The sequence below is a fragment of the Crocuta crocuta genome, unplaced genomic scaffold (genome assembly GCF_008692635.1).
Source record: "Crocuta crocuta isolate KB4526 unplaced genomic scaffold, BGI_CrCroc_1.0 scaffold675, whole genome shotgun sequence".
In the NCBI taxonomy this organism is placed as follows: domain Eukaryota; kingdom Metazoa; phylum Chordata; class Mammalia; order Carnivora; family Hyaenidae; genus Crocuta; species Crocuta crocuta.
The window spans coordinates 2,523,629-2,542,346 of NW_027528796.1; the positions used below are offsets into that span (position 1 = coordinate 2,523,629).

At 45.4% G+C, this 18,718-nt stretch overlaps 1 protein-coding gene across 2 annotated transcripts in view; it reads left to right on the plus strand.

The window, feature by feature from the left end:
• HSF2BP (heat shock transcription factor 2 binding protein) overlaps positions 1-18,718 on the plus strand; it is a 93,106-nt gene that overhangs the window by 29,218 nt on the left and 45,170 nt on the right. For both annotated transcript variants that reach the window (XM_077755442.1, XM_077755443.1), the window contains exons 6-7: positions 865-997; positions 6,754-6,871. In XM_077755442.1, the coding sequence (XP_077611568.1) occupies positions 865-997; positions 6,754-6,871 (251 nt within the window). The remainder of the gene's footprint in view (positions 1-864; positions 998-6,753; positions 6,872-18,718) is intronic.

Here is an 18,718-nt window from a genome sequence, read left to right on the forward strand (position 1 = left end):
GGACCAGACGGGCTAGGGAGGCCGTGGCTGCCCTTGAGGAGAGTGGGGTGGCCCTGAACAGAAGTACACGTCAGGGATGTCTGGCGGGGGCCCAGCCATAAATTCCTTATGACTTAGAGAATACACGTCCCGTGTGACTTTAGGTGGAGAGATGGTTGTATTTTCACCTTTATTGTTGTGTAACTTACGTACCGTATAATTCACCCATTTGTGAGCATACAGTTCGGTGGTTTTAGCTCATTTCCAGAGTTGTGTGATCATCACCACAACCCAGTCTGAGAACACTTGTATCAGCCCATGAAGCTGCCTCGTGCCGTCCGTGAGCGCGTTGGCTTTTCAGCTGCTGCCTAGCGCCCAGCACCCCCAGGAAGCCCTTCCAAACGTTCTGCAAACTGGGAGATACTGTTGGCCACGTCCTGAAGATTTATTAGACTGCCAGACAGGCCTGCTCACTGCCTTCATCTCTGGACAAGTTGAAGTTTCTGTCAGGACTGTATTTGAAAATCGGTTCTCCAAAGGTTGAAACCTGTGGTTTCGTGCCTAGAAGCAACAGAACACACTTCTCTAGCCGTCCCCGGTGTGTGCTGGTGAGCCCGCCCCGAAGCTTCCACCACTGTGTAAATTTGAACTGTTCCCTCACATGTATTTTATTTTACTCTTTCTGTCAGTCTGCAGGGTAAGTTTCCTGCAGTTTCCAAACTTCCTTTTCCTGGTCGTTTCAATGGGAGCTTGGAATGAAGGAGCAGACTTCTAAATACTGCGTCTGTGATTAGAACGAGTGTGTCTTCTGCGCCCTCACACGCTTAGACTATTTTGTACTGGTATCGGTGCAAAGGTGTGATGCTTTCATTTCCAAACTTTCAGGATAAAGCTTTGAAGTTTTTCAACATCACTGGTCAAACAATGGAGAGTTTTGTGAAGTCACTGGATGGGGATGTCAAGGAGCTCGATTCTGATGAAAATCAGTTTGTGTTTGCTTTGGCGGGGATCGTAACAAGTAAGTACTTCTTAGATGCACTGAGCTGATAGCGGTGTGCCTGGAGTGGTGATGACAGCCAGGGTGGAGGCATGTGCAGGAACGTCTCCTAGGAACTTTCTAGATGCCCTGTGGTTCTTACCCTGGAGAGTCTGGTTCAGTGGGTCTGGGATGGGCACCAGGTGCGGGTATTGTGGAGCCTCCCCCAGGGGATGGTGGTAAGAGTCGGTGAGGAAGGTGACCGATGTCAGCAATGGGATGAGTCTGCATGTTCCGTTCAGCTCAGCACACGGAAAGAAGTCAAAATAAAACTTTTAAGTTTAGCTGCTTGTTGTTTGGAGATACCTTTGTTTTGCTGATGTCTAGCTGAAGTAGAACCTTCAGTTAAGTGTAAGTGACAGCTCTTGCTGTTGTTTGGGTACGAAACCTAAATTGTTTCCCAAAGATTGTAGTTATTCTTATGATGCAAATATACGACTCAACGACTGTAAGGGATAAAGCCGAAGGACTACATAACTAATACGTCATATCTGAGTACAGCGGGAAGTGATATATACTGGTGAGTCTGAAGTCAGTAAACTAGTTAGACGTGTTGCCGTGACCATTAGTTTTGTTCTTTACAATTTTATTCTGTTACATTGCTCTGTCCTCCTTGCTCTATCGTGTGCTACTCTGAGGGTAATTCTCTGCTGTTAAAGAGAGAGGAAATCTTCTTTTCCTCATGGCATCATCCTTCATCTACTGAAATCCTAGTGACATAGATCCTGTTTAGACATTTTCTTCATAATTCCTCAAAAATTGGTGATACTTTTTTGAGGTGGATTTTGAGGCTCAGATGGTGTCTGGGCCAGTCCTGACTTAGCCCAGTCCTTTTCCAGGACAGCACTGCACGCTTCCCACATCGCACCTTTGGGTGGAGGGGGCTTGCGTTGCTCTAACTTTTAATGTTTCAAGATCTCTTTTTAAACCAACCGAAGGCATTTGCAGACTTGGTGACTGGACTCTCTGCTATTTTCAGGGGACCATAAAGTTCTGTGATGGATATGGTTTGTCATTCTGCTACGTTGTGAATCTGAGTTGCTCGAATTACTGGCTAGTGTGTGTGGGTGAGGCAGTTGGCCAACAGGTAAAGCAGCCTGTTGTCCGACATACAAACTCAACTTGGCTTTGTTTTTTCCTACTTGGAGTGGCTCACATGGGAACTCACAAAGAGAAAGCATGCACTTATATTTTCACTTACATGTTGGTGAATTTTACTGGGAAGATTACTTTCTACAGTGGTGCTTTATTAAAATGCTGCTTTGCAGAGGCCGTGGGGGCTTAGGAATCTATCTCCCGCTGTTCCATGGGGAGTAGGCAGTATAGTAGAGACTTTGACCTAGCTATCAGGTAGATCTTCTGCCTTCTAAAACAAGGATTTTTTTCAAAAAATTTACATACAGTTTGTATTTTAATAGGGATTCATTAATTGTGTATATTGCTTTGGGTGGCACGCACATAGTAACAGTACTTGTCCTTCCAGTCCATGCGTGTGGAATGTCTTTCTATTTCTTTGTTATTTTCAGTTTCTTTCGTTAGTGTTTTGATAGTTTTCAGAGTACAGGTCTTTCATCACTTTCGTTAAGCTTATATTTCTGTTTTTGGTGCAGTTGTAAATGGGATTGAATCCTTAATTTCTCTTTCTGCTACTTCATTATTGGTGTATAGAAATGCAACAGATTTCTATACATTAATTTTGTATTCTGTGACTTGACTGAATTCATTTTTTAGTTCTAGCAGTATTTTGGTGGAGTCTTTCAGGTTTTCTGTATAGAACATCATGACATTTTTCACAGAGCTAGAACAAACAATCCTAAAATTTGTATGGAACCACAAAAGACCCCAAATAGCCAAAGCAGTCTTGAAAGAGCAAAGCAAAGTGGGAGGCATCACAATTCCAGATGTCAGGTTATATTACAAAGCTGTAGTCATCCAAACAGTATGGTATTGGCACAGAAACAGACACATTGATCAGTAGAACAGAACAGAAAACCCAGAAATGGACCCGCAACTATATGGTCAACTCATCTTTGACAGAGCAGGAAAGAATATCCAATGGGAAAAAACCATTCTCTTCAACAAATGGTGCTGGGAAATCTGGATGGTGACATGCAGATGAATGAAATGGACCACTTTCTTACATCATAAACAAAAATAAGTTCAAAACGGATGAAAGACCCAAGTGTGAGATGGGAAATCATCAGAATCCTGATGGAGAGGTGAACACAGGCGATAACCTCTTTGACCTCGGCCATAGGAACTTCTTTCTAGACATGTCTCCAGAGGCAAGGGAAACAAAAGTAGAAATAAACTATTGGGATTTCATCAAGATAAAAAGCTTCTGCACAGTGAAGGAAACAATCAACAGAACTAAAAGGCAATTTGCTGAATAGGGGAAGATATTTTCAAATGACATTTCTGATAATGGGCTAGAATCCAAAATCTATAAAGAACTTATCAACACCCAAAACATGAATAATTCAATTTAAAAAATGGGCAGAAGAAATAAACAGATATTTTTCCAAAGAAGACACCAGATGACTAACAGACACATGAAAAGATGCTCAACATCATTCATCATCAGGGAAATACAAATCAAAACCACAGTGAGATAACACCTCACACCTGTCAGAATGACTAAAATCAACAACAGGAGAAACAGCAGGTGTTGGTGAGGCTGTGGAGAAAGGGAAGCCCTCTTGCACTGCTGATGGGAATGCAAACTGGCGCAGGCACCAGGCACTCTGGAGAACAGTATGGAGGTCCCTCAAGAAGTGAAAAATAGAACTACCCTACGACCCAGTAATCACAATACTAAGTATTTACCCAAAGAATACAAAAATAGTAACTCAAACATGTATACCCCCATGTTTATAGCAGCGTTATTTATAATAGCCAAACTATGGAAATAGCCCAAGTGTCCATCGAATGATGAATGGATAAATAAGACGGGATATTACTCAGCCATAAAAAATAAAATCTTGCCATTTGCAATGACATGGATGTAGCTAGACCATATAACACTAAGGGAAAGATACCATATGATTTCACTCACATGTAGAATTTGAGAAACAGCAAATGAGCAAAAGCAAAAGAGAGTGGCAGAGAAACACTCTTAACTATAGAGAACAAATTGATGGTCGCCAGAGGGGAGGTGGGGGGATGGGGGAAATAGGTGATGGGGATTAAGGAGAGCAGGGCACTTGAGATGAGCACCAGGTGACGTATGGAAGTCTTGAATCACTGTATTGTACGCCAAAACTGGTATTACACTGCATGTTAACTGGAATTTGAATAGCAACTTGAAATTTAAAATTTACATACCATAAACTCTCCCCTTACAGATTGCTTTTCTATTTGCTGTTTTGTGACTTTCCATTAACTCTGGCAAACCTCTGCCACCTTCCTTTCGTAGTCAGGGTCCCCTCTGCTCACTGTCAGCCCCAGGTGGCCGCTGACCCAGCAGTCTGTTGAAAGTTTTGGCTGAGTTTTTCTTGCTGGCCCTTATGGCATCCAGTGTTTGCTCCAGGTGAGAAGTGCTTGCCTTGCACCCCTGCTGGGAGTCCCTGCCTTTTCCGGTTTTTCGTTAGTTGGTTGATCTCTGGCATCAGCTCTCTAATCACCTCACTTGAGGTCCTCAAACAAGGACAGTCGCTGACTTTGCTCAGGGCTTGGCAGGGTGACGTCTGCTCTGTGCTGCTCGGGGCCTCGGCTGCGGCGGCCTGACTTGCAGAGGCTCGAACAGCTGGGGGCTCGCCCAGTGTCCCTCCGCATGTGGTCCCAGGGCATCTCTGTGTACTCTCTGGTCTCCGCATTGTGGCAGCCTCAGGACAGTTAAATTTCATTCTTAGCGACTCTGGGCTTCTAGAGGAAGTGGCACGAGACTGAGGTGCAAGGCGTCAGGCTCCTTCCTGCCTTGCCTTGACAGGCACAGTGTCAGTTCCGCCACATGCTGCTGGTTACACGTGAGCCACAGGGCGGGGACGACTCCAGGGTGTGCACGCTGGAGGCGTGGTTTGCTGGGGGGTCGTCTCTGGGAACTGGCCTCTGAAGTACGCAGCGAGAATAGATGTCTTCCTGTGGGGTTTCCAGGAGGGGGTTTCCTGTAGTTACGTGAAGAAGGTTTTCCTCTGAAAAAAACTACCTTAAAATGACTTTCTAGGAGTTTATGATGCCAAATGCTTAAAGCTTCAGTTTCTCCCTAAATCTCTCTTTATTAAAATTAGAGTGTGTCATACACTAGAAAATATAGTTGTCACGTTCAAATTCATTGAACACAGAAGGTAAGTTTGTGTCGGTGAAGGGTCTCATCTTCAGTAAAGTTATAGCTGTCGTGAGATGATATACCAAATAACACAGCATCGATTTATGAGGCAAATTTTGATGGAAAGGCAAGCAGAAGTGGGGGAAAAGTCTGTTAGGTCCAGTAGACTTTAATATGCCTCTCTTGATTCTTCTTTTTATTTTATTTTTTATTTTTTATTTTTTAATGTTTATTTCTGAGAGAGAGAGAGAGTGTGAGCAGGGGAGGGTCAGAGAGAGAGGGAGACACAGAATCTGAAGCAGGCTCCAGGCTGTGAGCTAGCTGTCAGCACAGAGCCCGACGCGGGGCTCAAACCCACGAACCATGAGATCATGACCTGAGCCGAAGTCAGACACTTAACTGAATGTCCAGGATCTGATTCCACAAATTTGATCTGGTAACATAGATAAAATGTCATATCCTGAAATTTTATATTCCACCATCAGCTTATAGTTAATCATAGACAGAACAAGTAAGTGGTAAAATTCATCCTCCATTCTTGCTAATTATCAGCCAACTAAATATAGAAGAAAACTTCTTAAACTAGTAAGGAAGTGATCACAGGATCACATAGCAGACGCCGTGTTCAGGAAGCATTCCCGTTAAAGCCGGGGAGGACCGGGCTCCCGCCCTGCTTCTGCTCCGGTTTGGCCTGCTTCTTTGAGTTAGGAATTTAGTTACTGTGAATTGTGCTTTATCGTTAGCCCTACCTAAAGAAAAATCTTACCAACACGCACGACATACATTTGGAGCATCGACGTATCCTTGTGGGTATTTGCCAGTGTGGATAGAGCCTGGAGGAGCTGTGGCAGTGTCCTGTAGGAGCCAGGGCAGTCACCGGCTCTGATCTCCATGCTGGATTTGCAACGCCTCAGGCATGAAGAAACATCCTTGCTGACCCACGATAGGGTGTAAAATTGAGAAAAAGAGGTTTTTCAGGGCCAGTGTTCATGCTGTTTTTTGATCTCATGATTTCAGTTTGGTATTGTGCTTCAAAGTCCTTAGGATTTCGCTCCCATTGAAGGTGGATTTTAGCGTCTTTCTTTGGTCCCAGACAAAGCAAGGCCCATCCACTTTCTGTTTGGACCCTGACTGCTCACAGCTGTTGAGTCCGGGACTCTGGAGCAGGTGTCCACCTGCCGTGCTGTGGCCAGGCAGCAGACGTGCTTAGGTTCCAGTGCTTGGTGCCACTGCAGAGGCATCTGCTAATCACCGGGGACATGGCTAAGCATCTTAGTAACTGTCGTGCTCGTTACTTACAGTTTCTGGGCTGTCAGCTCTGTGGACGACACTGTTTGGTAATACCTCATGGGCTGCTCTATGTTTTTGTTAGGTCTCTCAGGGGAAAAACAGCAAAAAATACAGTCTTGACCAGACCCTTCCAGACTCTGAAGTAACAGTAATTTTGATGCTTCGTTTTATCTTTCTGTTGCAGATGTTGCTGCCATAGCATGTGGTCGAGAATTCTTGGTTAATTCAAGCCGGGTGCTGTTGGACACCATTCTGCAGCTTCTGGGAGACTTGAAGCCAGGACAGTGCACCAAACTCAAAGTGTAGGGTAGACGATATTAAAAAGCTCATATTTATTTGCCTATTCGTTAGAATTTGATGATCGGGCTTCTTTTTCAAGTACAGTTACTTTGGCAATAATCTAAACAAAATAGAAGAAACATGTTGTTTGGAGAATTAAGGGATGCACTCTTTGTGTAGTACCATTTTAGAAAAATAATAAAAAGAGTATTCTCACCTTAGAGCAATCAGTGAGTCCCAAATGCTGTCATGTGACACTTTAGGGTTCTCTTAATTACCTCAAAATGAACTTAAATAGGTGATGGTTACCGCAGTGTCCTACCGTCCTGGTAGCAAAATCTGCCTTTGTTTTCTCCTGGGTAACACATTTAATGGCTCAAACAGCACCTGCTTCATAGTCCTATGGGTCAGGAGTCCGAGAGAGCTCACCTGGGCTCCTGACCTGGGCCTCGCATGGCCAGAACCAAGGTGCACGCAGGCTGGGCTCTCTTCCGGAGGGTCTGGAGGACCCACTTGGGGCATGTTCAGGTTGCTGGTGAATCCAGCTCCCTGCACGGAGGACTCAGGTCCTCGTTTCCTCGCTGGCTGGCCTGTGCGGTCTTCTCAGCTTCCCGGGCTGACGGAGTTTCTGATCCCGTGAGCCTCCCGTCTTCCAGCTCCAGCAGCGCACTGAGTCCTTACACTTGGACGCTCTCAGGCTTCCTCTTCTCCTAGTGGCCGGAGAAAATGCTCTGCTGTGGATGGGCTCGGAGGTGTAGCTTAGGCATGACTGGATAGACTCCCTTTTGATTAACCGAAAGTCACTCTGTTAGGAACCTCAGGTCTGCTGAGACCCTCTGCCGTGTAACTTAACACGACCAGGGTGTTCTGTGTTCAGCCTGGGGATTAGGGCAGGAGATCTCGGGCCATTTTAGGAGTCTGCCTACTACACTGTGCATTCTGAGCAGTTGCTTTTCCTCCGTGGAACATTGAAGTCTTTGTCAGATACTTTCATCGTCTCTGTCATGTTGGCCTGGTGTCTCTTGGTTATCTTTTCCCACGTGAGGTGGGATTTTTCCTGTTTCTTTGTGTGCTAATTTTGGGTTGTACTGTGGATATTTGAATATTATGTTTTGAAACCCTGGTTCTTGTTTAAACTGTGGAAAATGTTGATGTTTCTGTTTGAGCAATCAGCCTGGTTGGGTCCAGGTGATGGGTTGTCACTGGCCTCCTCTATATTGTGTGTTCAGTGTCATTCCCAGTTTCAGAAAGCCTTCGCAGGACGGTTAGGTCTGCCCCTCCCGTGTACCACCCGCGCCAGCCTGGGACCCGGGTGATCGCTGGCAGTTCAGTTCTCAGGCTGGGATATGCTCCTTCTGATTAGATTCATATGTGCCTTGTTTGGCGTGAAGCCGGGGGCCACCTTGTGGGGCCACTTGCCTGAGCTCTTTAACTCCCATAGTGTGCTTGGTGCTTGTTAGGTACCCAGGGCTCCCCTTCCAGTCCTTTGCCTGAGTGCTGGGGCCCCGTGTGCCCCGCCGTGTCCTGGGCTTCTGCAGCTGTGCCCACAGCAGGGCTTCAGAGGGTCACAGTTCCTTCTGGTGGTGAGGACGAGTTCCTTCCCACATAGTTGGAGTTATTTGGAGGCCGCGCTGCCAGCAGAGCCCCCTTTCTACTGCTCGAGCCTGCGCATGAGGCCTTCCGGTGTGGAGCGCCTTCCTGTGCGAGTCAGGGCCACGCCTGCGCTTCGGGGCTGAGTGGTAAACTCTCTGCTTGTTTGGTGGTTCTCGTAATTCTGGACTTTTCCCATTCTGTCTGCTGCTGTTGCCTTTTCAAGCCTTCACATAGCTGCTTCGTGTGTTCTGTTTGGAATCCATAGCTGCACTCCATGGGACCGAGAGGGTGGGGTGTGTTCACTCCCATCTTACCTGGAACCAGGTTCTTGAGTCTATTCTAGTATTTGACACTAACAAGTATATGACCATGCAATACATATAAGACAACATCACATATAACTTACATAGTTTTGTATATATTTTTACAAGTTGTCTGTGTATGTAGTTAATTCCTTTTAAATATATCATACCAAGAAGATGTAACATTTGGATTGTCTTATCCCAGATTGATGGACATTAGGTTATTTTCAGGTTTTACTCTGCAGATGTAATGGGTGTAGTGAACATCTTTGGCAAATATCTGCTTGCTAACCTATGTGAAGTCTTCTCTAGGAGTTTTCCCAGAAGTGCCATATTTGAGAGATAAGGCATGCACACTTCCAGTTTGATAAGATGTGCCCAAATGAGTCACCAAAGTATAGACTTCCACCAACAATGGCACCAGTGGTCCATGCCTCCCACACCCTCCTTGGCACTTCAGTTTATTCTTTTCTTACAAAGATATTTGTATTATCTACATCCATCTGTCTGCCTGTCTTTAGATGTATATTACTGGTAAGGTTGAAACTCTTTTCACTGTTTCATTACATTGTTTTTCCTGTGAATTACCTGTTCATGTCTGTTACCTGTTTCCTTTTGGGTTGTTTTTTTTGTAACAACTTACTGTCTTTTATGTGTTCTGGATACGACACCATTGTCTCTCTTGCCTCTGTGGTCTGTACAGGTCAGTGTTTGGGGGGCCAGTTAGCCCCCTGCCCCACTTCCGAGGCAAAGCTTTACATGGGGGTTTGTGTCTTCTAGTCTCTCTGCTTCCAGTGTGTGAAGCTCTGGGCCTTTGCATGTTAGGCAGCCCCTGTCCTGCACGGAGAGACGGGCAGACTTGTGTTCAGACATGTTCGCTTGCTCTCTTGGCAGTTTTCCACCTGACAGGTAGCAAAGCCCGCGGATAGACTGTTCACCTCAGAGCCGCTTGGGATCGCAGCCTGCACTGGCCTTAAGCAGGTCTCCTCACGTTACCATCTCTGGCTGCCTTCTGATTGCATGCCGTTTGTTCATGCTTTTCTTCACTGCTGACTCATGACCTTGAGTCCTCTGGAACCAGGACCTTTTTTTGGACTGTAAGTAAACTTTCCTTTTTGGCCCCTCTCTGTCTTGACTGTAACTTGCCTCTTTCCTGGAAAGTTTGCTTTCCTTTCCACTTCTGTGATTAATGGCTACTCATTTTCAGCAGCTTGGGTGCCTTAGACCCAGAGATGGGGATTTTTTTTTTAAAGACGTAAATCTTTTAGAGCAGTTTTAGTTTCACAACGAAATTTACTGGAAAACACAGAGATTTTCCATCTACTCTGTGTCCCCACACGTACATAGCTTTTTCCACTATTAACATCACTCACTGGAATGTTACTTTTTTTTTTCTTTTGCCACCAGTGAACCTTCACTGACACACCATAGTCACCCAAAGAACGTAGTTTACCTAAGTTTACTCTCGGTGTTGCACATTCCGTGGATTGGGGCTGGTGTGTTAGAGCATATATTCATGAATAGTATACAGAGTTACTTCTGCCGCCCTAGAAATCTTCTGTGTTCTACCTGCTCCCCTCTCCTGCCCCGGCCCCTGGCAACGAGTGATCTTTTTATTGTCTCCACGGTTTTGCCTTTTCCACAGTGTCATACAGTTGGAAGCCTTCTCAGACTGGTTGCTTTTATTTAGTAATATCCTTTTAAAGTTCTTCCATATCTTTTCATGGCTTTGAGTTTTTTAAGAGTTCTTTGTATATTTTGGATAATACTCTTTTATCAGATGTGTGATTTGCAGATATTTTCTGTCAGTCTGTGTCTTGTCTTCTTAGTCTCTTGGCATGGTCTTTCACAGAGTAAAAGTTCTTAATTTTAATGCAGTCTGGCTTATCAATTTTTTTTTAAGGGACTTTGGTGGTTTGTCTACAAAAGGCAGTCCCGTGGTGTGGGTCATAGATGTTCTCCTGTGTCACACCCCGGGAGCCGTAGGGAATTTCATTTTACAGTTAGGTCTGTGATTCACTTGCAGGTAATTTTTGTGAAGGGTGTAATGTCTGCGTCTAAGGTTTTTTTTGTTTTTTTTTGGTGTGGATATCCAGTGTTCCAGTGCCACTTGTTGAAGAGAGTGGCTTTGCTCCCTTGTATTGCCTTTGCTCCTTTGTTGAAGATCATTTAACTGTATTTATGTGGATCTATTAATGAGCTCTTTATTCTGGTCCATTGATGTATTTCTTTTCTTTCTCCAGTACCAAATTGTCTTGATCACTGTGGTCAGGTGATGTCAGTCCTACAGCTTTGTTCTTCAGTATTAAGTAGGCTGTTTCCTGGGTCTTTTGCCTTTCCATATACACTTAGAGTCAGTTTAGTAATAGCCACAAAATATCTCACTGGGATTTTTCTTTTTTTTGCCTTGAGTTTTGACTTTATTTTATTTTATTCTTAAATAGTTTATTGTCAAGTTGATTTCCACATAACACCCAGTGCTCATCCCCACAAGTGCCCTCCTCCATGCCCATCTCCCCCCTTCCACCCCCATCAGTCCTTAGTTTGTTCTCAGCATTCAGGAGTCTCTCATGGTTTGCCTCCCCCCCTCCCCAACTGTTTCCCACCTTCTTCTCCCCCATGGTCCTCTGTTAAGTTCCTCCTAATCCTCCTATACGTGCAAATATATGGTATCTGTCCTTCTCTGTCTGACTTATTTCACTCAGCATAACACCCTCAAGGTCCATCCATGTTGCTACACATGGCCAGATGTCATTCTTTCTCATTGCCATGTAGTATTCCATCGTATAGATAAACCACATCTTCTGGATCCATTCGTCTGTTGATGGACGCTTAGGCTCTTTCCATGTTTTGGCTATTGTTGAGAGTGCTGCTGTGAACATTGGGGTCCATGTGCCCCTGTGCATCAGCACCCCTGTGTCCCTCGGGTAAATTCCTAGCAGTGCTATTGCTGGGTCCTAGGGGAGTTCTATTGTTAATTTTTTGAGGAATCTCCACACTGTTTTCCAGAGGGGCTGCAGCAGTTTTAAATATTTCTCTGTCCTCTCTCCGTGCTCACATGGCTTCTGTAGAGAAGCTGCCGTCATCTCGTCTCTGGTCCTATGTAGGTGAGGTATTCTTTTCTCTGGCTCCTTTCAGGACTTGCTCCTTCTCCCTGATTCTCTGCAGTCTGTCAGGGCTGTGTTCAGGGGCACATGAGTTTCGCACTTACTGTGCTTGGTGTTCTCAGAGCCTCCCAGGCCTGGGATTTGGGGTCTGACGTCTGTTCAGGGAATTCTCAGCTGTCGTTGCTTCAAGCCTGTTTCTGCCGCTGTCTCTCTCTCCTCCGGCATTCCCACCGCATGGAGGTGACACCTTCCTGATTGTCCCCCAGTCCTTGCGTGTTCTCCTCTGGGTTTTGTCTTTGTTCGCGTTGCCTTTCAGTTCCACAGGTTTCTGTGGCTACGGCCTCCAGCTCAGAGGTGCTTTTCTCAGCCGTGTCCAGTCCACTAGGAGACCCGTCAGAGGCAGCCTTCATTTCTGCCACAGTGCGTTTTGTCTCTGGCATTTCTTTCTGGTTCTTCCTGAGGATTTCCATCTCTCTGTTTACGTTTGCCTGTCTGCTCTTGCGTGTGGTCTACTTTATCCATCAGAGCCCTTAGCATATTCATCACAGTGGTTCTGAATTCCTGACCTGATAATTCCACGTCTTGGCTGTGTCTGGCTGTTCGCTTGCTCTGTCTGCAAATGGGTTTCTTTTGCCTTCTGCCTTGTGTGTGTGTGTGTGTGTGTGTGTGTGTGTGTGTGTGTTTTCCTCGATAACCAGACCGATGACCTGGGTGGAAGGAACTGCTGTAAACAGCCTTTAGTAACGTGGTGATGAGGTGTTGGGGGGAGGACACATTCTGTAGTCCTGTGACCTGGGCTCGGTTTTCCAGTGAGCCTGTGCCTCTGGACTATGAACTTCATGAATGTTTCTCAGTTTTTTCCTTCCTTACCCACCCCCAGCCCTTAGGTGGAAGAGGATGGCTGGAGTGGACCGCTCTTGGGTTATCTCCTTTCTCTAGGTCAGTTAGGGTCTGGTTAACTAGGTTCCCCTGATGGCAGGGCTTGTTGGGAAGAACAGGGTGCCTGGTGTGTTTCACAGTGGGTCCTTTGTCCTCATCCAGCTCTGGACTCCTGGTCAGACTCCTGCAGGTGCGTGTCGCAGTGTCGTGGAGGGCACCCAGGCTAGGTGCCCCACACTATGTAACGCTCACACTTGTCTACTCCGAGCCTCTGGTGGTTCACCAGTTACCGTTCAGGATTTCTTGCTCCTGCAGTGGTTTCTGCTTATGACTGTCTGTGCTCCAGTGAGCTGTGACCCCTGTACTCACCTGTCTGTCTCTCCAGTCTTGGGGACAGCAGTTTTCCTGGTGCCCCACCCCNGTCTCTTATGGTTTGCCTCCCTCCCTCTCCTTAACTATTTCCCCCTCCCCCCCCCACGGTCCTCTGTTAAGTTTCTCCTGAACCACCTATGAGTGAAAACATATGGCATCTGTCCTTCTCTGCCTGACTTATTTCACTTAGCATAACACCTTTGAGCGCCGTCCACGTTGCTACACGTGGCCAGATTTCATTCTTTCCCGTTGCCATGTAGTATTCCATCGTGTAGATAAACCACATCTTCTTGATCCATTCGTCGGTTGATGGACCTTCAGGCTCTTTCCATGATTTGGCTATTGTTGAAAGTGCTGGTGTGAATGAACATTGAGGTACATGTGCCCCTGTGCATCAGCACTCCTGTATTCCCCCTTGGGTAAATTCCTAACAGTGCTATTGCTGGGAAGACCCTTTATTAACTCCAAATCTAGAAACTTCTGATGTCTGGTGGCCAGACGCACTGGCGGCTGCTGGGCCTCTCGAGGTGCTCTGTGCTGCCAGCAGGGTGGCCAGACTGGTCTGCTGCAGTGGTGTGTCTTGTAAGCCTTGGTGTTCAGGCTCCAGGGGGTCGCCGTCCTGCCGCACCAGCCAGGACTGCATCCTCAGTGGGTATTTCTCACATTCTCACACAACAGCCTCTCCGCCAGGCGCCCGTGTGCAGCCCGGGCCGACCCCACGCCAGGCTCCGTCAGCCAGGGCTGGGGCGGTCAGCGCTGCCAGCTGCGGGCAAGCCCCTGGCAGGGCTTCCGTCCCCGTCTTCTACAGCACTTATATTATCAGCCGGCAGTCAGGGCGTGCCAGGTCAGGAGCGCCCCGTCACCGCCGGCATCTGCTCCTGTCCTCCACCTCCGGCCTCAGGTCACGCGGGCGTGTGCGGGCAAGGTCTCTGCCGAGTCGGGGTTGCACCTGGGCCTTGAGACCTCAGAGGCCGGCACGCACCGCGCTGGCGCTCAGCCTGGTGTGGACCCTGAGCCTCTCCTGGCAGGGCCCCGTCCCTCCCCGCCGCCGCAGCGTGCCACGGGTGTTGCTGTTGTTCCTGATAGTCAGGAGCTGGACAAACGAAAGTTTTGTTTCACGTGGGGGATCTGGATCAGGAATCAGGATAACTCCAGCCTTTTTTTTTTTTTTTGTGCTGAATTTTCTCAGTAACTGATTGTCATTGCCTGTCCTTTACTAGGATTCTACTAATCCTATCAAACAGACCATGTGAGGCCTTTTAGCATCTTGTTATAGCTGCTGCTTAGGATCATTGAATGCCTTGCTCGAGGCCCTGGGGTGGAGGTGGCTCCCAGCTGGTGAAAGGAGACCTCAGGCAGGGCAAGCTGTTGGAGACTGGGGCAGGGGGGAGGGGGTGAGAGGCATCTCCGTGTTTCCCGAACAAAGACTGCCGGTTCTCCCATAACGCTGTCCTCAGATTTGGGGTTCATCTGCAGGCCCCGTGAAGGGGGTGTGGTTACTCTGTACCAACTACAGGTTATCGACACGGCATGTTCCACAGTCAGGGCCCGGGGAGGATATGGTGTTTAGAGTCAGGGAAGGCTGCAGAGGACAGAAGCTCCGCAAAGGTGTGTTTTGCCCAGGCACGTGGGGGACGGTTAGAGAAGCGCCTTAGCAGTAGGGGATGTACTTGGCCCTGCTACTTGAAAAAGTTGTCTGTTGGTCCATGTGACGACTTCCCAGTTGTCATCAGCAGCGCTTAGTCAGTCAGAAGTCTTGCACATGAAATCCTAGGTGCAGAAATTTCCTCTGGTGCAGAACCAGCTTGTGAGCTCTCTAGAAAACCAGTTCATACTTTATGACCAAACTAGCATTATTCCGTCGTTGAACGGATGCAGCCCTGGGTGGCCAGAGCTGTATTTGCAGAGCTGAGCCTCTTGGAGTGATGATTTCCCATCCTAAAGACCAACGTGCTGATTTTTCCCGCGGAATCCCAACTTTCAAAGAAGAGAGAACTTGTCTTGGAAGGTCAGAGCCCAGACTGTACTTTGTAAAGATGATTCTAGAAGCATTTCCCCAAAATGTCATAGTGGCTGAGCTTTTGGGCTACACTTAGGACACTAAGCTTGGAGAGGGAACTCTGTAGGCACCACAGTGCACTCAGTGGATGCATTCCTCATCTCTCCCCCCTTTGCTGAAAACTTCTGGGTGCCACAGGCCGTGTCCAGCTCTGTTTTCCCAAGGCCTGATACACAGAAGATACTCAGTAAATGATGCTAAATGAACAAAGGATGCAAACATTCACTTTCTGGGTTATGGTTATACCTTTGTTGTTAAAAGTCGTGCAAAATGTAACTGTGTGTTTGGGTGACCTGAAACCTTCAATAAGGAACAGCTTAATACCAGTTGAAAAGATATCTTCAAACATGATTGGGTTTTCTTAATTATTACCAGTCAAACTTTATTTGTCCTAAGTAGTAGGAAAGTTATTATTTTTTTAATGTTTATTTTTGAGACAGAGAGAAACAGAGCATGAGCAAGGGAGGGGCAGAGAGAGAGGGAGACACAGATTCCGAAGCAGGCTTCAGGCTCTGAGCTGTCAGCACACAGCCCAGCCCAGGGCTCGAACTTGTGAACTGAGAGATCATGACCTGAGCCTAAGTCGGATGCTTAACAGACTGAACCCCCCAGGCACCCTGGCATGTTACAATGTATTATTATTAAGGACATTACAACATATTTCTAGGATGTTGGTCAATGGTTAAATATTTTGAAGAGGAACATATGTTTGAGGACAAAATCTTAGATTATGTTCAAATTCCTTAGAATTGGCAGCATTTCCAGATATTAACAAAGGTCAATCAGGCTTCTAAACTGCTTCTAACTTTTGGGGTCTGGGAACTGCTGTGTATTCTTTTTCAGCAGAAGAGCTTTCAGCCACAAAATGTTAACATTCAGTGAATTAGTAAAATACTAAGTTATCAATAGGTAGGTGGTAGTTTGAATATAATCTTGATTCTTCTGAAAGGCATTTTTAGCGTTTCAACCTATCCAGTTTGATCATTCTATGTACTTTTTAAAAAAAAAAAAACAAAATCTATATTTTGGCATTTTCATTAAGAAAAAAGAAAATAATGTGATATTTTAATAAACATATGAGCAAAGGAGATCATCAGGCAGTACACAAAGGAAACACTGGCAAGCTTCATAAATATGGAAAAAGAATCTTGGCTTCAATCATAATGCAAATTATAACCATAATGAGATAACTTCATTCTATCTCATTGAAAAAAAATCTGTGTCTGACAGTTAAGAGCTGTGGAGAGTGTGAGTCCAGAGCCAGCTTACACCTATCCACTGCTCGTGGGAGGGGAATGAAGGCAGGGGGCAGCATCTGTTGAGGTTACTATGCTTATGCCTGGGACAGGAAATCCACCTTTGCATACGTAATCCAGAAAGAGTTTCAGCTATAAACACTAGGATCCTAGTGCATTTGTAATAGCACATACTAAGAATTAACTAAACCTTTGTCAGCTGGAGGATAGGAAAATAGAGTGTGATCAATTCATGTGAAAATACTATACAAGTCAGCGTAGACAAGTATCTCAGAGTGTGTGGAATATCATGGTATGGTGCCACCAACACTGATACAGGGATTGTCAGGCTCTGCACATGTGCCGTCTAGAAGTACGGGGCTGTGTCATTTGGCAAACGGAGGTGCTGGCGCTCCCGTCCATAAGGTATGCATTTAGTTCACAAAGGGGATTTGACAATGATGATAAGATTTTCTTTCTTAACCAAGGAGGCGGGTATTGTGTTGTTCTTTTATATCTTTTCTCAGCCTTTAATGCTACACAGTAGATAAAAATTAATTTATAGACATTTGGTTAGGGTTATATACACGGATTTTTAGGTTCTAACTTGATAAGGGGGAACAGAATCTAAAACAGGCAGATTATCTAATTACTGTACTTATTTAAAAAAACAACCACCAAACAATCCTAATATGTGTATGGAACCACAAAAGACCCTGAATAGCCAAAGTGACCTTGAATAAGAAAAGTAAAGCTGGAGGCATCGCAATTCCAGATTTCAAGTTATGTTACAAAGCTGTAGTGACCAAAACAGAATGGTACTAACACAAACATAGACACAAAGAATGGAACAGAATAGAAAATCCAGAAATGAACCCACAATTATATGGTCAATTCATCTTTGACAGAGCAGGAAAGAATATCCAGTGGAAAAAAAGACAGTCTATTCAACAAATGGTGTTGGAAAAACTAGACAGCAACATGCAAAAGGATGAAACTGGACCACTTTCTTACACTATAAACATAAATTCAAACTGTATGAAAGACCTAAAAGGGAGACAGGAAACCATAAAAACCCCAGAGGAGAACATAGTTAGTGAGGTCTCTGACATCAGCAGTAGCAACTTCTTTCTGTTCTTTCTGGATATCTCACCAGAGGCGAGGGAAACAAAGCAAAAGCAAACTGTTGGGACTTCATGAAGACAAAAAGCTTCAGCACAGGAAAGGAAACCAACAAAACTAAAAGGCAACCTACCTAATGGGAGAAAATATTTGGAAATGACATGTCTGATAAAGGGTTAGTATCCAAAATATATAAAGAACGAATAGAACTTACCACCCAAAAAACAATCCAATGAAAAAATGGGCAGAAGGCATGAATAGGCATTACTCTCCTAAGACATCCAGATGGCCAACAGACACTTGAATAGTTGCTCAACGTCACTCATCATCAGGGAAATGCAAATCCAAACCACAATGAGCTACCACCTCACACCTGTCAGAATGACTAAAGTCAACAACATAAGAAACAAGTAATGTCAAGGATGTGGGGAAAAGGGAACCCTCTTCCACTGTTGGTAGGAATGCAAACTGGTGCAGCCACTCTGGAAAACAGTATGGAGGTTCCTCAAAAAGTTAAATATAGAGCTACCCTAAGATCCAGCAATTGTATTACTAGGTATTTACCCAGAGGATACAAAAATACTGATTCAAGGGGGTACATGCACCCCATTGTTTATACCAGCATTATTTACAATAGTCAGACTATGGAAGCTCCCAAATGTCCATCGTCTGATGAATCAATAAAGAAGATGTGGTATGTATTGGGCGCCTGGGTGGCTTAGTCGGTTGAGCGTCCGACTTTCGCTTAGGTCATGATCTCGCGGTTCGTGGGTTCGAGCCCCGCGTCGAGCTCTGTGCTGACTGCCAGCTCAGAGCCTGGAGCCAATTTCGGAATCTGTGTCTCGAATCTGTGTCTCCCTCTGTCTCTGACCCTCCCCTGCTCACGCTGTCTCTCTCTCTCTCTCTCTCCTAGAAATAAATAAATATTAAAAAAAAAAGATGTGGTATGTATGTATGTATCCATGTATGTGTGTATCTATATATACATATTTGTGTGTATGTGTGTGTGTATATATATAGATATCTATATATATAAAATAGATATATATAGGTATCTATATACATAAAATGGAATCTTATTCAGAATTAAGAAAGAATGAAATCTTGCCATTTGCAACGATATGGTTGGCTCTAGAGAGTATTATGCTAAGTGAAATAAGTCAGAGCAAGACAAGTATCATACCTGGCTAATATACGTGGA